General features: G+C 40.3%; 1 protein-coding gene across 1 annotated transcript in view; it reads right to left on the bottom strand.

The window, feature by feature from the left end:
- CCDC169 (coiled-coil domain containing 169) overlaps positions 1-22,980 on the bottom strand; it is a 28,728-nt gene extending 5,748 nt beyond the window's left edge. Inside the window, exons 1-6 of the mRNA XM_074572948.1 lie at positions 22,904-22,980; positions 16,316-16,398; positions 15,755-15,865; positions 15,622-15,662; positions 1,571-1,669; positions 1,314-1,367 (exon numbers count right to left, since the gene is read on the bottom strand). Coding sequence (XP_074429049.1) covers positions 1,314-1,367; positions 1,571-1,669; positions 15,622-15,662; positions 15,755-15,865; positions 16,316-16,398; positions 22,904-22,980 — 465 coding nt within the window. The remainder of the gene's footprint in view (positions 1-1,313; positions 1,368-1,570; positions 1,670-15,621; positions 15,663-15,754; positions 15,866-16,315; positions 16,399-22,903) is intronic.
- Between the last annotated feature and the right edge of the window lie 356 nt (positions 22,981-23,336).

Raw genomic sequence — 23,336 nt, 5'->3', positions numbered from 1 at the left:
AAATTCCTTTCATCTTGATGTGAAACAGGTGTGATGGTTTGCACCTTAAACATGTTTCTCTCTCCACAGATTACAGAGGATCTCTCTACAACTACTTTAGACTGGCTGTTTAACATTCTGAGAACTAAAGATAGGGAGATTAATCTGAAGATGATTATGTTGCTCTCATATGATTCTGAAATCATGGGGGCAAATAATTGATTACTGAAAATATAATGTACTAACTACCTTGAGTTTCAGTGGCAAAGTCCCTAATGACCCGTTTAAGCAACATACGAGTGCAAATACCTCACTTCAAATAATGTTTTATGTATGTTTAAGTGATTTTCTAGGCAGCTGAACATAGGCAGTCTTCTTGCTAGCATGTTCAGTAATAAAATCATCTTTTATTTCCTACCTTCTTCCTCCAGCAGTTCCCAGTTTCACTGTTAATGCAAAGATATTGGGCATTTCTTGGTTTCATGCTGGAAAGTTAGTTTAAGCAAGTCTTACAGATTTCCCAAAGCAGCAATGAACCACATAAGAGAATCAGTTGCCCACTGTGCAAACACATGGAAACACTGCTAATTACAGCCTTTCACCCCAGCTAGTTATGACAGGGATTCACTGACAGTCATTCCTGAGTATCACACTAAGCTACTTTTACATTATTCAGGAATTAAGAGCTCTTTAAGAGTAAGAAGTACTAGAAATCTTTACAGGTTCTTTTACAGGTTCCTCCAGTTTGTAGCGTCAGCTTTTACATATTATATAATTTGCAGCAATAAAATTTAACCTCTGATTTCACAAAAACCAAGGTATCTTATCTCTTATCTTATAAATTTAATTTTGAAATATGTGCTGTATTGTCATTCTGAGCTTGATGGCTAGCTTGTCTGTAAGAGAAAAAAAGGGGAAATATGAAAAAAAATTGCTACTTAAGGTGGGTGTCACTCCTGCTTATAATTTGGTTCTGTTCTTTTCAACTGAAACATTAAATTAGCATAGCAGTCTTGTCACTAATGGGTGGGCGAGCACGTATCCAAAAATTGCTTCAGTTTTCTCAGTTAAGGGCACTTTGACTATCCTTGGGAACAATGAAACTCCAATTGATACAAAAGCAAAAAAAAAAAAGGTATTTAAAAACAAATAAACTGTATCAATCTTTCAATTTCTAGCTCTTAAAATTTTTAAAAAGCAGCTTTTGTAATGGATTGGGTAAATGAATGAAGTGATAAAAGACTTTGGCCTAATGGCATTAACAGATGCTGTTGCTATATTAAGAAAGCATAGTGATTTTTAAAAGTCATTGAGTCACACATTTTTTTTCTCACCTGTAAGATCTCAGAGAGGTACATGCGCCGCTCATCATTAGCTTTGTGGTAAGCCTACATTTAAAATAAAGGATATAGACTACCGTTAAGCAAAATATTTGTAAAGTTGAATCATACAGGAAGAAACAAATATACAGCAGACCTGTTTTCCAGTGACATATTTTGTGGAACTATTCTGTTGTGTGTTCCACACGCACTGTCTGTTTGTCAGACAACGTAATAGCTTTATAGATTACAGGCATACAGTGACTACAAACCTTTGCTTCCTGTTCCAGTCTAAGTTCGTAGTCTTTTAGCTGATTCTGGAGACTTCTCTTCTCTTCTTCTAGTTGTTTAAGAACCTCCTTTAAGGAACCCTGTGGTTATAGTAAATAAAAAGATTTTTACAAATATTTCTATTCTGTGTAAAGATGCCATCACCACAGTCCTTATTCTTCAAGCATCATGATGTTTGTCTTTCTATTTGCTTCTCGTGTACTTCTTGTTTACATGGTTCCAGCTGACCCACTGCAGAGACAAGAGCAATTAACCATATGCTACAATTATCAGTTATGCACTACACATTTCCACCATGTTAAAATGATACAGACGTGGTTTTCCACACTGCAGCTCCTTGATAAGTTAGCAAAGTCTCCTTGTGGTGACCAGCCAGAATTTTTCCTACTTCTAACCAAAGTTCACTCTGATGGAGTGGAGGAAGATTTCAAATCTTACATGCACATCCATTTTCAAACCACTTGCCAAGAGAGCTGCTACACTGCTTGAAGAGGCACATGGGATGTCAAAGGCAATCCATAACAACTTGGCCAGAAAGCAGTATTTTGTGGGGAGACTGTCTGTCTTAGGCGTGCAGCCATTTACCTTATCTACAATTGGGATGAGCTAGAGTAACAGTGGGAGAGTCCATTTTTGGTTACTGGCACTGGCCAGTTCTTTGTTTGCTGTGTAGCAGAAGCAGAATGCACACTCAAGCAGGTCCTCCTCCATTTCTAACACAGGAAACTGCTTTTCGTAATTTCCTTCATAAATGGATCCACTCCATCCAGTAGAGACATTCTTATTGGAAGACTCTAATAGCATATAGCTTTTTTAATTCCTTCCCTCAGATTATTGAGGGTCAGTTTATACCTGTTTGTTCTTGTATTTAAGTTATCTTTAAGATAACTGCTCTTCTGCCTACCTGGTGTTTGCCCCCAGCATGCACAGACAGCAAACAGGAATGTCTTTTTTCAACATTCATTTTACTAGGATAAATAAGCTGAGCTTTTAAAAACGGTCTCTCACACAGCAGGCTGTCCTTTTATCTAATCATCATAGTAGCCCCTTTGTACACCAGGCTGGGCATCAACCTTCTTATGGTTGGAGAACAGAAATGTACTGGAGAATGCAGTACTCCAGAAGCCATCTCACTGCCTCGAACAATGTCAGTAATACTTTATGTGCATAGAGAAATTTTAGGATTGCATTTTCCTTTTTCACAGCTGCACACTGATGGCTCACAGTCAACATGGGATCAGCTAGAATACCCAGATTCTCCTCTGCAGCTATGTCCAGATGATCAGCTCTCAATTAATAACAGCATTTGTTTTCTATTTCCTAAATCTTTTGTTTTACGCTATTAGATTTTAATCCCATTCTTAACAATCTAGTCTTCAGTGTCATTCTTTTTCTAAACAACATCCAGAGTCTTCTTATATTACATAATTGGTATCAGGAGAAAGATATCATAATCTATTTCTACTCCGTGTATCAAATGTCATGCGTTAAATGTTAAGATGAGTCCTAAACCTGGTCCTGGAGGAACTCCGCTTGTATTTTCCCAGCAGCCTCCTTAACTAGTCACCACTATCGTCTTCCATTTGCCAGCTCTTTACTCCTTCAACAAATCTACTCATTTTCATTTTCTCCAAATGAATCAGTCACTTCCCACGTGACACGGCATCTTTATCAGAGGTCACAGTGAACAAGATTACTATATTTGTTGTGACAAAAAATCTATTGTCTCATCACAGAATGTCAATAGGTTTGTCCACCATGAGGCACTTTTAATAAATCCGTATTTCAGTCTGGTTTTGCAACAATTATTCCTCTCTATATATATCTTAAAAAGAAAAAAAAAAAAAAGATTTGCTTTTCTCCAATGCACACAATGCCATCATCCACAGCTCTTTATTAAAACCACTCACTATCAGATCAGTGATGTGTCAAGACAGTTTTTTCAGAATCCTAAGGTACGGATTACCCATTTCCCTCAATTTAAGCATATCCAGCTCCTTCAATTTTCCTTAGGATTTGGTTACTGTCATTTCCTCTTCCAAGCACTTGCTGACATTAGCTATTTCTTCCTTTGTCCTGCATTTTATTGTTTCTGCCTTTACTGAAAACTTAGGCAATATATACATGTTGAATTTAAAACGAATGAATTCATGATCACTTGATCTGAATTTTTTTATGTTTTTATGACTGGCTGTTCTGCAATGTTCTACTAGATTTTCAAAATCTAAACCAGCATTCCCTCCTTTTTACCCAGTATTTTCTGACAAAATGTATTAACTATCACACCCACTGAGATCTGGGCCTCATCATTATTAGTTTTCAGTCTTCATTTACAAGTTTTACATATGATACAATTTCTGGAAGTAATCTAATAATATTATATCCATTCATCCATCCAAATTTTATATTTATATCTATATTTGACTTTATGGACGGGATCCAATCAGAGGTGAGGACATCTACCTTTGAGTGTCCATATGCGAACTAAATGCCTACTAAGAGTCACAGTCAATACAATCAATAATGCGCAGAGATTCATTCAGCTGAGCAGCTAAAGAGCTCAACTCAGTTGCCACCTGAGATGCCACAGAGTGTGGAAGACATTCATGTGTGGCAGATATGACACGTTCTTCTGGAGCAGCAGTGGGCTACGCTGCACTGAAACATCTGCAAGTCTCTTTGTTTACACAACTATTCCACTGAAGATGCCCACTTAGATAAATCTAGATAGAACTCTCTATACTCTGACTGTACTAATTAGATCTGCGCTGCCTGTAGTAGGAATTAAAGATCTAGCCAAGAGGTAGACATCTACATATAGGAAAGAAAATATTGGTGTCCTAATATTTAAATGAGTCATATTGTTTCAATATAGATTTCAGTATTACTTCCCAATATTATTGTGATTAAAATTTGTTTTCCTTTCCATCCTCAAGATGAATTAATCCAAACAGATGATGAAGAAAGAACAAACAACATTAATGTAAGAGTCTCTCACATCTGCTACAAACAACATCTATCTCTGTTTTGATCTTTCCTGCCAAGTGCATACGTTTAATACTTGTTATCCCATCACGTTTTTGTTATCAATGCTATTTCATTTCAGGCTAGTCAGGTTCTCGCATTTGTCTGCTTAGGCCCCCTATGTAAAATAAGTATCTGTTTCAGAATTTTTTTCTTTTTATTTCTAACTCAAGCGTCTCCCTTGTCAGACGAGCTGAATCCTTTCACTTTCTGTACTGACTGACCATTGCCTTAATAATCAGTTACTTCTTCTCATGACCTTAATGCTTTGCTATGCCTTTATTTACCAAATTTTCCTGGTAAACATGGAAAGGAAGATAACATGACTCCCTCCAAATATTCTCCTTTTTTTTTTTTTTTGTGTGGAAATTTTTACCTATTTATCATGCAAACCACAGATCCAGAAGATCCATGTGCAGTCTATTTCTCAGAGAGTTTATGAACGCTTGCTTATGGTAAAAAAATCCCAAACCTAATTTAAGCCTTTAGGGATCAATACTGGGTCTGGTCCTGTTTAACATATTCATTAATGATCTGGATCACGGGGCAGAGCGTCCCCTCAGGAACATTACAGACAACACCAAACTGTGAGGAGTGGCTGATATGCCAGAGGGTCATGCTGCCATACAGAGGGACCCCAACAGGCTGGAGAAATGGGCTGACAGGAACCTCGTGAAGTCTAACAAGAAGTCCAAAGTCCTGTACCTGGGAAGGAACAACCCCATGAGCTGATATACGCTGGAGGCTGCCAAGCTGGAAAGCAGCATGGTAGAAAAGGACCCCGGGGTCCTGATGGACAAGAAGTTGAACATTAGCTAGCAATGTGCCCTTGTTGCAAAGAAGGCCAATGTTATCCTGGGCTGCATTAGGCAAAGTATTGCCAGCAGGTTGAGGGAGGTGATTCTTCCCCTCTACTCAGCACTGGTAAGGCCACATCTGGAGTGCTGTGTCCAGTTCTGGGCTCCCCAATACAAGAGAGACACGGACATACTGGAGAGAGTTCAATGAAGGGCCACAAGGATTAAAGGAGTGGATCACCTCTCTTGTGAGGAAAGGCTGAGAGAGCTGTGACTGTTCAGCCTAGAGAAGAGAAGACTGAGGAGAGATCTTATTAATGTATATAATTACCTGGAGGGAGGGTGCAAAGAGGTCAGATCCAGGCTCTTTTCAGTGGTGCTCACTGACAGGACCAGAGGCAATGGGCACAAGCTGAAACACAGGAGGTTCCCTCTGAACATCGGGAAACACTTTTACTGTGAGGGTGCCCGAGAACTGCTATAGGTTGCCCAGGGAGGTTGTGGAGTTTACCTCCTTAGAGATATTTTAAAAACATCTAGACATGATCCTGGACAACTGGCTCCAGGTGGTCCTGCTTAAGCAAGGAGGTTTGACAAATTCTAGAGGTCCCTTCCAACCTCAACAATTCTGTGATTCTGTGACCATTTTATTGTTACAACTGTGCCTTCCATCTCTCAGTCAGTACCTTGGTCAGACCAATTCAGCTTTCACTTTTTTGGGCATCCACCCAGCCTTGCACAGTCATCTTTGGTCTGTTCCAGAGTGAACTTGAAAATGTCATTTGTCATGACACGAAAGATTATGTTATTCTTATAAGAGAATTTTCATCTCAGGTCTGTAATTTATATCCTTGACTTTGGACATCATCAAGACGTTCTATTTTCTGGATGTGTAAAGTTACAGTCCTACTAATGGCTTCTAACAGATAGCCACCAAACAAATACATCTGCCTCTTATGTCTCCCTGTTTGATATCTCCAGTCTTCTCCTTTCTAGCATCTGCAAATCATTGCATCTTTTATTCTTTTTCACATAATTTTCTGTACAACGTGTTACTTATTCAGCTTCAAATTTTATTTTTCACAAAAGCAATGTTACTGAGATTTCCCTAGGAATGATTTCAATTAAAGTCAAGATTTTGCAGGAGCATGGCAAAAGGCACAGTACTTTTAAAACACATTGCCAAGAGAGATTAACCCCTCCCACTATTAAAAAAAAAGAGATACAGAAAAGCTATATCTTTCAAGAATGTTTTGCATATGACTGAACTGTTATTAACTTAATCTGTTATAACAGACACACTGGAGACATGGAAAAAATTGGGGTTTTTTGGTTTTTTCCTAATTAGAGCAGAAGTATCTTGGATGCAGATGAAATCTTTGTCCTAATACAGAAGGCTCCTACAGTCAATACAGTCAACGTTGGCCAATTCAAGGAGAAAAAGTAAGCTGCAGATTAAAGAGAAGATTTGGCTAAATTCCACTAGGGTCATGTGCTCTTTCATTACAACATCAGTGTCAGTACAGAATTAAACAAGACAGATAGAGAAGGCCTCAGCACTGTCAAGCCAGGAAACTAATTTTTTTTGCCTTCTTGTCCTGATTGCACACTAAAGATTGTAACCACGTGACAGCATATTCTGTACAACATATTTTGTACCACCTACAACGTATTTTGTACCACCACAGTAAGCTTGAATACAGTAAATACAGAAGTCCATGCTGCTCTCCAGATTTGTTCTATGTAAATCCACAGCCCACTATTTATTTCCTCACTAGACTGTCCATCAGTGTTACGTAAGTCAGCAAGACTTGGTGTTGCAGCTGTTAGTCACAACCGAGCAATTTGGTATCTCCTCAATGATGGCACTCATGTAATTTCTTTGAGGTCTTTCACCTACAAAGTAAAATACTTTTAGATCTTTTTTCATCTTTTTTCTTTTAATCCTTTCAGAAGCGCTGTTTTATTTTTTGCTGCCAATGCAGCTGGTCCAGTGCAGATGCCTGGGCATTCATTCAGCTCCGGAGCAAGGATGATATCCAACCACAAGCAAACAAACGGTGCACTACACTGCTTCTGATGAGCAAACAGACGGAAATAGGTTGATAATGTGACTAAAGTACACAGTTACCATCCCTACAGTACCTGTGTGCCTCATAATTTCTAATGTACCTATGCTTACAATTCTCCTGTGAAATAAGAAAGTTATAAATTATTCAAAATTTACAGATTGGGAAGTGAAGGCCAAAATGGAACAGGGACTAGAGTCTAAATTGCACTTGAGGCAGAATTTAACATCTTAATGCTAATAAAGCAATCTATGAAATGTCTTACATTCTTCACATCTGGTTTTGTCATATAATTTAGATAGGCATCTGAGCTGTTGCTATTGTGGTTGCCCATACGCACAAGCTTAATCAAGCTGCTTAGTTTGCTGCTGAAAGACTTTATGGAGTCTTAAAGCGAAGTCTTCTAGTGGCCATCTCCCTAATGAGACACAACCTGAGAAGCATGCTTCACCCACATTACATGAGGAAGGAATCCTCTTCTGTCTAACAGCCTAAAAATTAACTCACAAAGAAATTAAATGAGTTGTTACATTTTAGTCCTCTGCTACCCTACAAGCTTGAATTCTCATATCTCGTATCCTGAGAGTGCCCTTGACATCATACTTAACCACTACTGAGATAATTTTTGAAGCCAGGCTGTTAATCAGTCAGAAATGGAAAATCTACATGGATGGAGAAGGAACAAGTGAGAAAGGCTGCAAGGTCTTGCCAACTTCTGGAAAGGAGGCAGGATTTCAGACATAGTTCTTGGACATTTCTTACCAACTTACCATTGGTTTTCCATCTCTACTACACACTCTGTTGTGAATCCCAATCTAGCTGCCTTTCTCCCATTTAATACCTAGGAAACTTAGGCAGCTAACTCAGCTTTCTGACTTCTCTTACTGTGTCTATGCACCTGATGGATGATGCAGAGCTCATTATGGCAGTACTGAAGTTCTAGTGACATGGACGTTCCTGCTCAACTAAAAGACCTCTCCAAGTCCCCAAATACTATAAAATGCTATTTCAAAAACAGACACAAGAACATTTTAAATGGTAAAACTTCAAAGAGGTTACAGAGACCCACTTTAGCCAGGACTGGTTGGAAGTTACCTCCCACCCCTACTTTCAAGGCAGTAATTGAAGAACTAGCTGAGACCTTATGTGTCTGAAGTCTAGCTGCTGCACAACAATGCAAATCAAGAAGTGAGGAACACAAGCATATGAACCCAGCCAAATCATTAAGGGATGGATTTGCCTTTCCTGAATTCTGTGCGAAGTAAGCAGACAGAAACCTCACTGAAACAGATTCCGTTCTTGATGCTTATAGTTGTATGATCAGCTTGGTGCTTAATACAGTAAAACAATACAAAAGCAAAAGCTCACAGAAAACAGAGTTTAAAGCATGCAGTAACACAGACTTGAAGCAGAGTTCCTGAAGCACAGAAAAGCCTCAACACAAAGCAAGAAAGAGTAAGAGCTCAAAAGAAACAGAAAGAGCCTCCCAGGTATGCAGCAATCCCCTAGAAGGAGAAATTGCCAAAAAAAACTCCAGGATGAACCAGAAAGATAAATTCTGAAAAAGCTTTTTAGAAGCGGTTGAACTGAATATTGAAATGTTTTTTGAAGTTAGATTTATTACAGGTTCTTCTACTAAGCCTTGAATAGCTGGACAATGTATTCCTGAAAAGGAGACATAAGCTGACTAAGGGATTTAACCTGAATTTAAGATCCTTAGTTTTCAATAAGTCGTCCATGTCAAGCCACTCTGAGCAAGCTGGTAATCTAAAAGACACACTGAGATTTTAAATGAATACTTTCTTTATGCAGTGGAATTTTGCAGGGCTTAGCAAGATTCACTCTTAGAGCAATGATACATTAAGTCTTGTGTCCAGCAGTGACCAAAGCCCAGAGTTTCACAAAGGGAACACCAATTCTTCAGTTCTTTTTTTCACACAATTTCCTTTTCATGCGACTGAAGTTACATATTTGGCTTAACACTTGCCAGAAAATGAAATTATACAGAATGGTACTGCAGCTGAATTTTAAGCCCACCCACATAAGTTGCTCTCATTCTGGATTTTTCTTTGCCCTGCTACCAGTGGCAACAGAGGAGACAATTTCTATCAATCATTTCACAACAGACAAGGTGACAAATACACGGCATCATCAAGAGGCTCAAACTTGCTTTTCAAGAGCCCACTCATGCAGACTATTGATCCTTATGGAAATTTGCTCTAAGGCTCTTTAACTTTTCTCCATCGGTTAGAACAGAAGCAATACATCTGTCAGTCGTGTAGAAAAAAAACCAACAACGCAAGAAGCCTTTGCAATCCATTCTGCTTGACATTTTAAATCAAATGACGTTTTGTTTAGAAAATAAACTCCCTTCCCCCCAACACTAGGAGCTGACGTTCATCAGCTGACTTAGCTGAATCTTTTAACATATCATTTTAAACTCATCAAGAGCAGAAAGCAATGCTACATCTTTAGTTTTACTGTAACAGAATTTGATTTTATGTTGACATCAGTAAACTCACTAGTCATATATTACTGAAAAAATGATACATAAAAGTTATTTAGCATAGCATATTTCTACATAGAATATGCACTCGATAGATACACACTAGATCCTGTAAGGTGAAGAAAGGCTCCCTGCACTTGTCTAACTGCCAAGTGCCCCCTTGTGGTTACCATCATCTTTATATTCGAAACCAGAGCGAGCGCTGAACTACACGAGCGCAGTGTGTCCAGTTCGCAGGACCAGACATGGGCAATGGCCAGGGTAAAGAAATCAGCCTGAGACTTGCTGGGAAGTTCAGGCTCCTTCAGTGTAATAACAGGTGTGAGACACTGCTACCCTAATTCCTTATGTCAATGATCTCCACAGCATTGCTCATAGAGGTTATCTGCTGACTTGAGGAGGAGGAAGTTAAAATGGAGACCTCCAGTGCTGTGGTTCAGATTGACAGAACAAGTTGTTGCTGACTGAAACATTTCACTATCTCTCCTGGTAGGCCTGAAAAAGGCTAGAGACTGCTTCCTTATACATTTTGTCTGGAAGATATCCCAGGGTCCCAGCCAATTGCTAAGGAATTCTTGCCAACAGCCAGCTAATAATGTCACTTGACTGCAAGATTTTCCCTTGATTCTTTTCTTTGGAATACAAAGCGTATTCTGCCTCTGGGAATACCACAAAGTGATTTGAGTAAAATAGTCTGCTGATTTATGCAAGGCCACCAGGAGGAAAAACTAATGCGAACATGACAAGGAGAGGAAAAAATACAATTCAAAAAGGTCTCTTGGAGGCATCCAAAATGCTTGTCTGAGGTCAGGTGAAAGAAGTAGAAAGTGGAAGTCTGTGCGGCGGCAGGATACAGCTTAGGGCAGTCAGACCAGACTACAGAACTTTCTCCAAAATACTTCCAAGTTTCACAAAAAGATAGGATAACAGATTCCTTCTTTCCATAGATCTATTGGTGACTTAATCCAGCAAGAGCAACGGGGTTAATTTCACAATGACTTGCTAGGAGAATTGACAACATTTCCTACGCCGTTATCAAGTGCTGATGTTCCCTATAGGTAGTTATCAACACCTACTGAAATACAAAGTTGTGTGTTTTTATAAACCCGAGATTGCCCTCCTGTTATATTGCCAACGCCTTCTCCAGTGTGACACTGCCACACTTTCTGCTCGCAGTTTAAAACTGACAGCAAAAAACCCTGAGGTGGCTGTGTGAGGGTCTCAGTTTTGTGGTCACTGTGCTTTCAGAAAGGCAGCTTTGCAAAGTATCTGGCTCTTAATGTCAGAATTTTCTCAGCTATGGTGCTGGACATTCCTGAAAATGGTGATTTATCACAGAAACCTTGGTGCCTTGGCTAATCTTAACCGGAGCGTTGCTACGGCAATGCTATCAGGAGTGTGCTCTTCTGAACTGATTTTGCAGTATGCTTTTCAGTATTTGCATACTAAAGCCGCTATCTAGGGATTCTTTCTTGCAGAAATGCTGAGAGGGAAAGGAATAATTTTCATTCTGCTTATATGGGAAATTATGCTTAGCAGAGAGTATGTATTTCACCAAAACTCATCTAATGAAAAAACACGAACAAATGAATGCAGCATGTTTAAGAGAGGCAAGTAAAACTCCTATCATGTTATACTTTAGAGAGAAGGCATTCCTTCTGTAATTATTTCTGAAGTACTGTATGACATTTGTATTATTCATTGAGACATGAAGGAAATTACTGACTAAACAGTTTTTACTGTTGGAACTCCCTTGTGTTTGTCACTGTTTAGGTTATTTTTAATCTGCCCTCAGTACACAAAAATGATTTTCTAAACCCTGGCTGTAAAAATTTGTGTGTTGACGGTACTGGATCTGCACTTACTGCCATGTGACATCTACATGATTTTTTTGAAACAAAAAAAGGATTATCTCAAGTCAGTATGAGGACTTCAGAACGATAACTGTGTTTTTAAGTGGTTTGGGGGTGTTTTTAATAGCAAGGAATCATTCATCAGTACAATTCTAATTCTAAAGCAAGAATAGTGCAAGCCATCTGCAACAATTATTGCAATTTATCAACACAGAAAATCCTCTGCGTTTCCTTATTACTCCAGAATTTGCATTTGTATTTTCTTCTCCTTCATTCAGGTTTTTATAGTTTGCTGACTGCCAAGGTCCTTGATAACTAATCTTTTTTTAATTTTTCCTGTAGTGTTTGATATTGAGAAAATATTTTATGCTACCTGCCTCTAAACAGGATGAATTACTCTACAGACATGTTTTTCTCCTATTGACTATGGTAGGACCTTAAATGACTAGCAGAGTGAGATAAATCTCTTTACTATCTTTGAGATACCTCCTCTGTTAAACACAGCTAAAATTGCTTAGGAAGTTAAGAATTATTAGAGGTCCTTCTAATTATTCTAACTGCATAATTCTAACTTCCTTGGGAACACAGGTTAAAAAGACTTGCAAATACTCTTTAATTTTCTAAATATGTTGCTCAAAACAAAATCTACTGTCTACTGTTGCCACATTCTAGAAATTGTATCATCTTGCTGGAAGAATCCCTTTGCTATCTTTCCACAGAGCTTCGTATGCAACTGCGAGTTGAAAGCTGAATATCATAGTGTACTTTTTGATTTAACACACACACACACAATTTTATATATACCCACTCTCAGCATTTTTACTTTGAGCAAACATAGATTGATGACTGGCTGCAAAGCTCTTTGTTTTTCTACACCCACTCACCACATCTGCTCTTTATTCTCATCTGTGGAGAAGCTAAATATTCCCCACTACTCCCCTGAACGACTCTCAAAAACATAAAAAGGATTTGGATAAACTTATATGCTTAAACACCACAAAATGATCCATGTATTTTTTTACCAATGTTTTATCTCCTAAAATTCAAAGGAAAAAAAAGCAGCTTTGCATTCTCCATGAGTGTCTGTAAATATACACTGACTTTTCTGATAGCTTCAGTGAAAAAAAAAAACAGCAAAGCCCACAAAACACATCAATTTTCTTCCCCTCTTTCCATCTCCTGAAAATCAAAACAAGGAAAAATGAAACATTTCACTGAATCCCTAAGCACTTTTTTTTCCCCTCTGGCTAGCAAACAGACAAATGTATTCACCCTAAGCTGGAAGGCTGAAGGAAGGACTTAAAACTGCAGAAGAAAAACCTATGGCATGGCACATGGGCTCCAGACTTCCCTAGGTGTCACTGAGTAAGTCTAGGGCTCTCCAGAGAAGTCTTACAGACTCCTTCTAGCAGTATGAATCTTTTAGTTGTGCTGTGATTCCTTCCTTTGTGGGAAAAGTAATTAAACCTCTAGGAACCACAGCTCATAGGTGAGGAGGCAGGGCAGTATTTAGTAGGGATTAGAAATGTACTGGATTGGTGCAGCCCAGCTGCTGGTAAAGGAAATGACCTCACTGGTAATGACTCTTCCAGTGCTTGGCGAGGTGTAATTGGATTTGTTAAGAGAGTACTAGCAAGTGGATGGAAATAAACACTTCTGATACTGTGAGCATGCATGCCAGTCTGTGCTTTACAGGCTGACAGGAATAACATTGTCTGAAGCAGACTCCACTGTAAATTTACTAGATCAATGTTCTGTCTTCAAGACTTTTCCTCAAATATAATCCCAGTTGTATTTTCAAATCAACTCCGTGAAACAGGAAAGTGGGATGGGAAAGATTTTGTTCTCTTTTTAATTAACTGTTTAAAATAAATAATATCCTGCCATCCTAGAAAACACCGTGGCCTCTAGGACAGTACTGAAACTGGCAATAATGTTTACTATCTGAAAGCCATGGATCAGATCAGAAAGAGCAGTTAATTATTCACACCCTGCTTAAAAAAGATAATCATTCCCACGAATAGGGAATGCAGCCTCCTCTCGACTCAGTAAACTCCCATTAATCTTCAGAATCTGAAGCACAAAAAAGTAAGATGGAAACATTTCCGTAAGCATAAGCAAGTGGAATAAAAGTTGTCAGAGCCCTGCCTCATAATGTTCATCATTCCTGCTTATGTTACAAGACATTATCACATCTTTATCTGCCTTCCTTATTTCTAAAAGCGGGTTAGAAGCAGAAAAGGTCTCAAAGTAAAAGATTTCAGCAGATGACAGATTAAGAAAAAAGCAGTCCTGAGTCTAAAATTGTTTTCACTTCATTTACTACTTTAGAAGACTAAATGGCCAGAATACTTCCTGGTTTTTTCTTGCCATTTTCTCCTCAACATCACAGAAAACTGTTTTATGCTTTGTTTAAATACAGGTCATGAAATATGAGCATATTAAGAAATAAAATTTTTAAAATGAAACCAGATACTTCCTTTGGTTTTGCAAAAATGATGTATTTACTGTAAAATGAGGAATTTTCCTGTAACTGTATTATGCAAAATGTTACTGCAATTATTCATCTATGTTATCACAGTTGATGCAAAAGTGGGAGGAGTGACTGATACACCAGAGGATTGTGCTGCCACTCAGAGGGGCCTCAATAGGCCAGAGAAATCGACACAGGGGAATCACATGGAGTTTAGTTCAACACGGGGAAACGCAAAGTCCTGTCCCTGGGGTGAAATAACCACAGGCACCAGTTTATGCTGGGGGCCGACTAGCTGGGAAGCAGCTTGGCAGAGAATGACTTTGGGGCCCTGGTGGACAACAAGATGACCGCAAGCCAGCAATGCACTCTTGCTGCAAAGAAGGCCAATGGCCGCCTGGGCTGCATTAGTGAGAATGTTGCCAGCAGGTTAAGGGATGTGATCCGTCCCTTCCCTTGAGCACTGGTGAGACATATCCAGAGTGCTGGGTCCAGTTCTGAGCTCCCCAGTACAAGAAAGACATGGATTTCCTGGACCAAGTCCAGCACAGGGCTACGAATATGATTACGGGACTGGAGCATCTAACAGATGACAAAAGGCTGAGAGAGATGAGACTGTTCAGCCCAGAGAAAGGAAGGCCCAGGGGATCTCAGCAATGTGCAATGGGAGGCAACGAAGAAGACGGAGACAGGCTTTTCTCAGTGGTGCCCACTGACAAGATGAGAAGCAATGGGCACAAACTGAAACACACGAAATGCCATCTGAACACAAGAAAGCACTTTTTTTACTGTGAGGGTATCCAAACACTGGAATGCATTGCCCAGAGAAGTTGTGGAGATATTAAATACCCGTGGAGATATTAAAAACCCAACTGGACATGATGCTGGGCAACCTGCTGTAGCTGGCCCAGCTTGAGTAGGAGGGGCGGACTAGAAGATCTCAAACCTAAATGATTCCATGATTTTGTGATCAAGGTTTAACATTTTTCTATTTTTTCATGGAACTAGTTCAGCTACTCCATCTCATATACCTTAGTGCAGGTCCAATCACACAACCTTCACTCAGTCAAAAATTTCACTACATGATTCTTCCCAACATTCAGGTCTTATGTACCTCCTACTTAATGATTTTACTCTATAAATTTATAAGCAACTGCATATCTGAAACAATAAAAAAGTAAGCAGGACTGATTGTTTTGGTTTCTAGACCAGGCTGCTGATATTTTCTGTCATGAAAAAACAAAGATTAAACAAGTTTTTCAATTGCACTGTGATTTTCTTTTTAACCAACTAAATGCCATAGTACTCACCACAGGCATTTGATCAAAGCTGCGAACAATGGACAATTTATCTACAAATAAGCAGAAAATGTGACCCATTGATAAAATTTCAACATATGATCACTAATTCTGGTGAAAAACAGTTATGAATACCCATTTCTACCTGCTGGATTGCCACGAATAAGCTCCATCTTCTCTTGAAGAATATTAATTTGCCTTTCCAGCTGTTTGTTCAATTCTACTTGTGTCTCATATCTGGTTTTCCATTCATTACCTTAAAAAGAAATACAGGGTTATGCTGTTTCCCAAATTATTTCATGCCATTTCAAGTAGAAGTTAGCATTTTTTCAAACTGTTCCCACTTTTTTCTGGAGACTAAGAAAGTCTCCATTTAGTAATCCTCACAATGAGGATTTTTGCATACAAAAGACTTTGGAAAATATAAATCAAGAGAGTTTTTCACTGGGCATACTGTGGCCAGAATATTAACCAATTTTATGAATTCATGTTATTCATAGTTTCATTAATTATTAAAGCTAACACGCAGCATGTAGTACTCCTTACTTTCATACTTGCAACATCACACCTGTAATAGCCATGTTTGAAAAGGGAAAACTTCAATTTCTAAATAAAAACTTGTATCTCTGTATCCACCCAAAAGAATTAATTTCCCATGTTTCCTAATCAATTAGGACTGCAATTCACTCTGTTGCAATTCACTTACCTTCATCTTCAACACTGCTAAGTCTTTTTTCCAGTTCTGTTACCGTGTTTCTCAGTTCAAATATTGAGATTTCAAGCATTTGCCTGTGGTATTTAGAGAAGTCACCAAGTTGGCTATTGCATTAATCTTATTAAAAATAAAAAAAGGATAAATTGAATATATTTTCAGATTAACCACCTATTGGTCTTTCCTGTGCAACTACATCATCTTACCCATGGGTTTTTTATGTATTTTTCTCTACGGATACTACAGTGCCTCAAAAACAATAGAAACATTTCTACTTTGTAAATAAAACTACTTCCATAAAAAAACAAGACCAGCATTTCCTAAAATTTAATGACTGTCTAGCAGATCATCAGAATTAAACAAAGGTAGAAAAGATACTGGCTTTAATTTTTCATCTAAAAGAAGATGCCCAAGGAATATGTTTTTTTGAAACAAGAATATGCCTGAGATGTGCTATTTGAAATTCTGAATTAATTCTTCATTTTGACTCATTGCTCAATGATTAATAGTTATTTTCTAAACTGTACCCATAACAAAACCAATCAAACCATACTGTGTATTATGACTATCAGAAAAGAAAGCCAGTGATTAAAGTAAAATGAGTGTTGAAAAAAAATACTGGAGCTAAAGCCATCATTTTTTTCAGTACCTTAAACTTAATCTTGTGTGAAAATATATTTTTTCCCATTAATTTCTTCTGTATACTGGTCAGGCAGACAGACAACTGGCCATGGAAAATCGGACTCTTTCTGCCTTGGAAGGTATGACCAGAAGCAGAAGTTAGCAGAGGACTTACTCTGATGACAGCACAACCCACCTGCGTGCATCATACAACATGCTGAATGACTCTTACCATTTTAAGTGGCAAGATGGTAGTTCAGTGTGCTACAGTGAATCATATGATCTCAATCACGCCACAAGAAAATTACTGCTAACTAAATCATTGACCATATTTATGCCAACAGCCCAGTTCTTTTTGGAGATGTCTATGGAGAAATGTTCTTGCCTGTGAGATCCAAGGAAGTCAGCCCACACCAGCATAGCTGGAAGAAAAACACAGTGCAACACAACCCAAGAGCAGTTTGTGGTTTTGTCCTTTAAAGTCAAATTTGGAAGGCTAAGATTTCAAAAAACAATTAATAGTTCTTGGGTGTCTCCATTTTTCCGTGCCTAAATAGAGATATTTCAAAAGAACTGAGAACACAACTCTGCAAATAAGGCCCTTTGGAAAATGCTTTACAATGGAAAATGCTATACAATCTATATGACGATAGATGTCTTTTAAATCTTAGCCTAGTTCATTAAAACATGCAAGAGAGAAAATCATCATGCTGTCCTATTTTTTGCTGTTTTTTTTTTTTTCTAAAGGGGGCGCTTCCAGGTCAACATGGATCTTCACTTTCTGAACATGTTCATAATGAAAAATGCTTTTCAAGAAATAGTTAATTAGCCTATGAGAAATCAAAGCTCTGAGGACAGAGCTGATCCCTAAGAAATGGTATCACCTGTTGCACTCCTCATGCTCACATTCAGTTGGTGACATTTCTTTTCCATAGCTTGAAACACCAGATTTCAACTGAAAGCTGCAGAAGCAAACCAACCAATCTTAAGAACCAGAAGAGGTATGCCTGGAATGGGGAGGGCAGATGAGCTGAAACAGCAAAGAAATGTAAAGAAGAGTAATTTAAGATAATTCAAGTAAGTTTTTAGTGCAAGAAACACACTGGAGCAAAGTAAGGCAGACATGTTGAATGGCAGGGGAGAGCTGGGTCTTCCGATCCCTCCGTGCACCATTGTCTCTTCCTCCCTACCAACGTTAAATTAGATAGAGGGGACATAGGCAAAGAAACAATGAAAGTACTGGTAACTTGCTGGAGACAAAAAGGGTGAAAGCCCCAGCAAAAGATAGACTTGAAACACATGAGTCAAAAAGCTTAGATGCACGAAAATCAAAGGAAACCTAATTGCTGCTGCCTATTTGCTTCCACTCCAAACAAAAAGAGGCAGATGGCTAGGAAGAAGAAAGACAAAATCTCACTACGTTACTGGTATAGGTAAGGTTTCTATAAAGCAGATTTCTATCAATCTCTCAGTGCTTGGAAAAGAAGAAAATATGACAACAGTGAGTGTTAAAATGGGATTTTTGGAAGGAAATAACACTAAATTAGACACAGTCAAAGCTGTAACTAGAGCTGAGCTGTATCAAAATGAAATTGTCGTCCTTTTCAAACAAATCCTAACTAGGTGCTTAGATGGATGCAGAACGATAACGTAGGAAGAATGAGTTATTTAAATACAGTGTTTTCAAGTTTTAATTTCTGTTACCATTCCAAGACCACATACAACATTTCTAACACTAGATTTTATTATTCTTTCTGCACCATTAGCAAAACTGCCAGCCAGCTTCCAATTATATTTTGTCCTGATGAAAATGGGTACAGAAATGATAAATTGTCAGATGTCAGACTGTAACTGCTACATTGACAGAAAGTCTTATCTTCATTTGGCAACTGAAACCAGCTTTTTAAAAATTCTAGTTATTAAATATACTCCAATAGCACCCAGAAAGTAGCCAGAGTGGAACCTCTCTATTTTAGTCAGTGTATATGCAGTAAATTACAGTCCCTGCACTGACAGAGAAGGGATGTAGAGATAAATCACTTTGACCAACCTGGTAAATACGTCAGCTTTTTAATGTATCGGAATATTTTGTATTTCTGGAGTTATTTCTAATTGTGATAGGAAGTGATGGTCACGCCATGTATCTGTCACTGAGTTTAATGCAGCCATGTATAGCTGCCTGCCCAAATAGAGACTCCGTCTGTACTTAGAGGGACTGTGGTGTGACTTTACCTGCATCCTCACGTGTGTTAACATAATTAGATGTATTCAAGGCCTATGAATCTTTCCCGTATCAATGGACAATTTACAGTCATCACAGAAGAAAGCCCATAAATCCTGGAAGCTCACATTTAAGTCATCAGGGGAACTTAACTACATCCTTGCATGCTAAGCATGACAAGAAAGCTCTTGTGAAGAAAAGGAGAAAAGAGTGCAGTTCAGATAAGAAGGCTGTGATTGAAAGGACAAAAGAAAAAAATGGCTGAGTTTCTTTTTAAAACAGTTTACGGGTATTATTCTACTTTAAAGTGACAGCCACTTAGGATGAAAGCCATTTTCTTGCTCGTTTTGCTATCCAGATCTGGATATCTGGTACATGTGATCAGGCAAAAGACAGCCTGAAGCCATTTTCTGTAGTGGAGAGAGAAACCAGTGAAACGTTACAGGAGAAGCTCAAGACAAATCATCAGTTCTAGGGCATCAGCTATACAATATAGCAGAACTTTACAGATTCCTGTAGAAGACAAAATATACAGATGCCTTCAGAACCTATGAACAAAGCAGAAACAATACTGTGCAGTGCAAAAGGCACCACAGGGAGAAGCATATACACTATTGAAAGCTACAGACTTCTGACACTTGCAGTCAGCAGTCTGCTGGGAAAATGCTGCAGCTTTCCTTGCCAGGAAAGCCACAGAAGCTGGAATCTCACAAGCTGAATTAACATACAACTCCATCAACAATAGTATGTAGCTGAAATGCATAAATATATGGATTTAAGACTTCTTTGTCTATTAAGTACACTGCAGTATTCTATGATTTCTCTCTCAGAAACATTTGCCATGACATTTCCCAATCAAAACCTGTACTGAATCTTGATTACAGTAATTCAGAGTTGGATTTAAACTGACTTGCATTAAAGCCTCTGCAAGATTTCACAGTATTACGTCCACAATCATTGAGAATCAGCAGGTACTTTAGGTACAGACCCCTTACGGACACAGATGATTCAATTTACTCTTTGAAGTAAAAATTTCTTCTTTGTGAGTGTTAAATGAGAGTGGTAGGAGGGCTGTTAGCAAACTGCCTAAATGGCACAATAATCCAGTAAGCCAGTAAAAAGACGACAAGGGTGAGATGGCTGTGAAGGAATGCAGACAGCTATCTGCAAGCCAGTCATCCTCAGCCTGCTTTATACCCAAAGGAGAGAAACAGGCACCTCCTAGGGTGTGAGTCATCTCATGCTAAAACAGCCAGCCAAAGTAGGTCAGATGAATCACACCTTCACAGAGCCCTTCTGTATCCATGGCTATACATGCCACTGGTTTAGATGTAGGTGTCTAACAAGCCTGGTCATTAACAGTTCGGTTGAATAAACAACTTCCATGAAATAGACAATAATGGTATTGTCCATTTGCACACACAAGATATACATGGGAAACAGTTGTAGAACCCACCTGAAGCAGCAAGTCTTTTACTTGTCATGCCATCACAATAAAGGTTTTTATTAAATATATCTTTTCCTTTCATCAGCAAATAAGTCACCACTTCACAATGTGTCCTGGGTTTTGGGCCCAGTCTTGCAGAAAATTCTCGGCGATATTAGCAAGAACTTAAGGTACATAAAGAATCCAGGTTTTCATTAATTAAAAGAAATATATTTCAAGCAGTGAAACAAAGCCAATACCATCCTGCTTGTTACCTGAACACCCATAACACCAGGATCATGTGTCAGTTAAAAGAACCGGTGCATGCAGAGGATAACATATATTATGCTGACACACTACTCTTCAGGAGATTTAGTAAAAGGACATTTGCTTAGATATTGGTGCAAGTATGTCCAAGCTCCTTTTTGTGCCATTTTGAATGCAGAAGCTGCCTAACCATTTTTACTCCGTTAATATTGGTTTCCCCCTTTCCACTAGTGAATAAACATGTTTATAAATTCCACAATTGCAGGACTAGTTCGAAGAGAATCTGCAGCCCAGACACTGAAAGACACATTGTCCAGGGGAAAAATCAGCATGGAATAGAATGTTTGAAAATGGTATGGGAATGTAAATATTAAGGGTCTGACTTAAAGAAGCACAGGAGCTTTTGACATTTTCTAATTTTACATTTATTAACATTCAAAAGGCAATCGTGTTCTTCAACACAGGCAAAACCGTGTAATTTCCTAAGCAAACCGGGAAAAAAACCAACCTAGAATCCCACCACTGTGTGAGCATCGCCAATCATCAGGGCACCAAAACACTTGCTGCATAAGCAAGCGGACTAACTGGTAGCAGTAACAAGTTCTTATCTTCTCTGCAAACCACACTAGAGAGATACTGTACCTTCCCTGTAGGTTTCAGAGCTATTTAGTGATCGTAGAGATGAGTGAAACAGTATCACAGAATGGTAGGGTTGGAAGGGACCTCTGGGGATCATCTAGTCCAACCTCCCTGCCAGAGCAGGGTCACCTAGAGCAGGTGGCACAGGAACACGTCCAGGTGGGTTTGGAATGTCTCCAGAGATGGAGACTCCACCACCTCTCTGGGCAGCCTGTTCCAGCTCTGCCACCCTCAGGGTAAAGAAGTTCCTCCTCATGATTAGGTGGGACTTCCTATGCTCAAGTTTGTGCCCATTAGCTCTTGTCCTGTCCCCAGGCACCACTGAAAAGAGCCTGGCCCCATCCTCCTGACACACACCTTTTAAGTATTTATAATCATTGATAAGATTCCCCCCCAGCTTTCCAGTTTTATTCAACATCGGGGAAAGAAGTGTGTTTAAAGAGCACCCTGTTGTCCATTTGACTCTTCTTCGCCCAAACAGGCATGAGGTCTTTTCCGTTCTTACCCCATTGTGGCTTCCAGTCCCAGTGGTTTTGGTTGGGATACAGTTAATCTTCAGCTGATATGGTGCTGTTTGGATTTGTGATGAAATCACTGTTGGTAACACAGGGATGTTGTAGCTCTTGCTGAGCAGTGCTTACACATCAAGACCTTTTCCGCTCCTCACACCGCTTTGCCAGCGAGTGGGCTGGGCGTGCACAAGAAGTTATGAGGGGACACAGCAGGGACAGCTGACCCCAGCTGACCAAAGGGATACTCCACACCGTGTAATGGCATCTTCAGCAGTGAGGACTGGGGGGAGGCAGAGTTTGCCAGGGCCGCCCTTGCCTGGGGACTGGCATTGGTCAGCTGGTGGTGAGCAATGGGTTTTTTCCACATCACTTGCTTTTTTTTGGGTTTGTTTCCGTTTCCTTTTCTCTTTATTAAACAGTTTTAACCTAAACCCACACATTTTCTCACCTTTACCCTTCTGATTCTGTCCCCACCCCACCGGGAGGGGAGCGAGAAAGCTGCTGTGTGGTGCTTGGCTGCCTTCTGCGGTTAAACCACGACGCCCAGTCCTATTCCCCGCGCCTGTTCGGGACCAGCCTCATTTTTGGCTGAAATTATTGATCCTCCTTCTTCAGGCTCCAGTCCCAGCCCTTTGGCCAGCTGCCCCTACTGCCCACCGTGTGCCTCACGCTGCCTCCCCGCTCCCAATCGTGTTCCCAGCCCGGCCGAGCTGTGGGACCTCCTGGGAGCCCTCCCAGGGCCGCTCCCCACCCACCGCATCAGCCGGAGCACCCGCCCGCGGCCACCGCCGCCATTTTGCCGCAGGGAGGCGGCAGGAGTGCCCCCGGACGGCCAGTCCTTCGGCGCGGCTCCCCGCAGCCCCAGCCCCAGCCCCGTGCACCCGCCGGGCACTCACTGCTTCCGCCTCTCCCGCCCCAGCTCCAGCGCCAGGCGGTCAGGGTCTGCTGCCCGGCCGCCGCCGCCTTCCCCCATGGCGCCGCTCGCCCCCGCCTCGGCGGCCGTTGCGCGGGGTAACGGCCGCCGAGCGCCCGGCCGGAGGCCTGAGGGACCGGCGCGGCGCGGCCCGCCCTCCTGCGGCCGCCGTGTGGCCTTAGGTCGGGGGCCGGTGATCCCGGCCCGGTCACCCCTCGGGACGGGCGACGCCCCTCTCCGAGGCCGCCGTGGTTGTCTCGCTGCCCGGGAGAGCGGAGAGGGGGAGACCGGGGCCAGGCTGGCAGCCGGCATGGCCTTCGCCTGCTCCGGGCGAGATGCATGCGGTGTCATTCCATATGCACGCGTTTGTACCAGCGCCTGGTTGAATGGGGTTTTTCTTCCCCATGTCCAGGGAA

The sequence above is a fragment of the Larus michahellis genome, chromosome 1 (assembly GCF_964199755.1).
Source record: "Larus michahellis chromosome 1, bLarMic1.1, whole genome shotgun sequence".
Classification (NCBI taxonomy): Eukaryota; Metazoa; Chordata; class Aves; order Charadriiformes; family Laridae; genus Larus; species Larus michahellis.
This window is presented reverse-complemented; position numbering and strand designations above follow the sequence as displayed.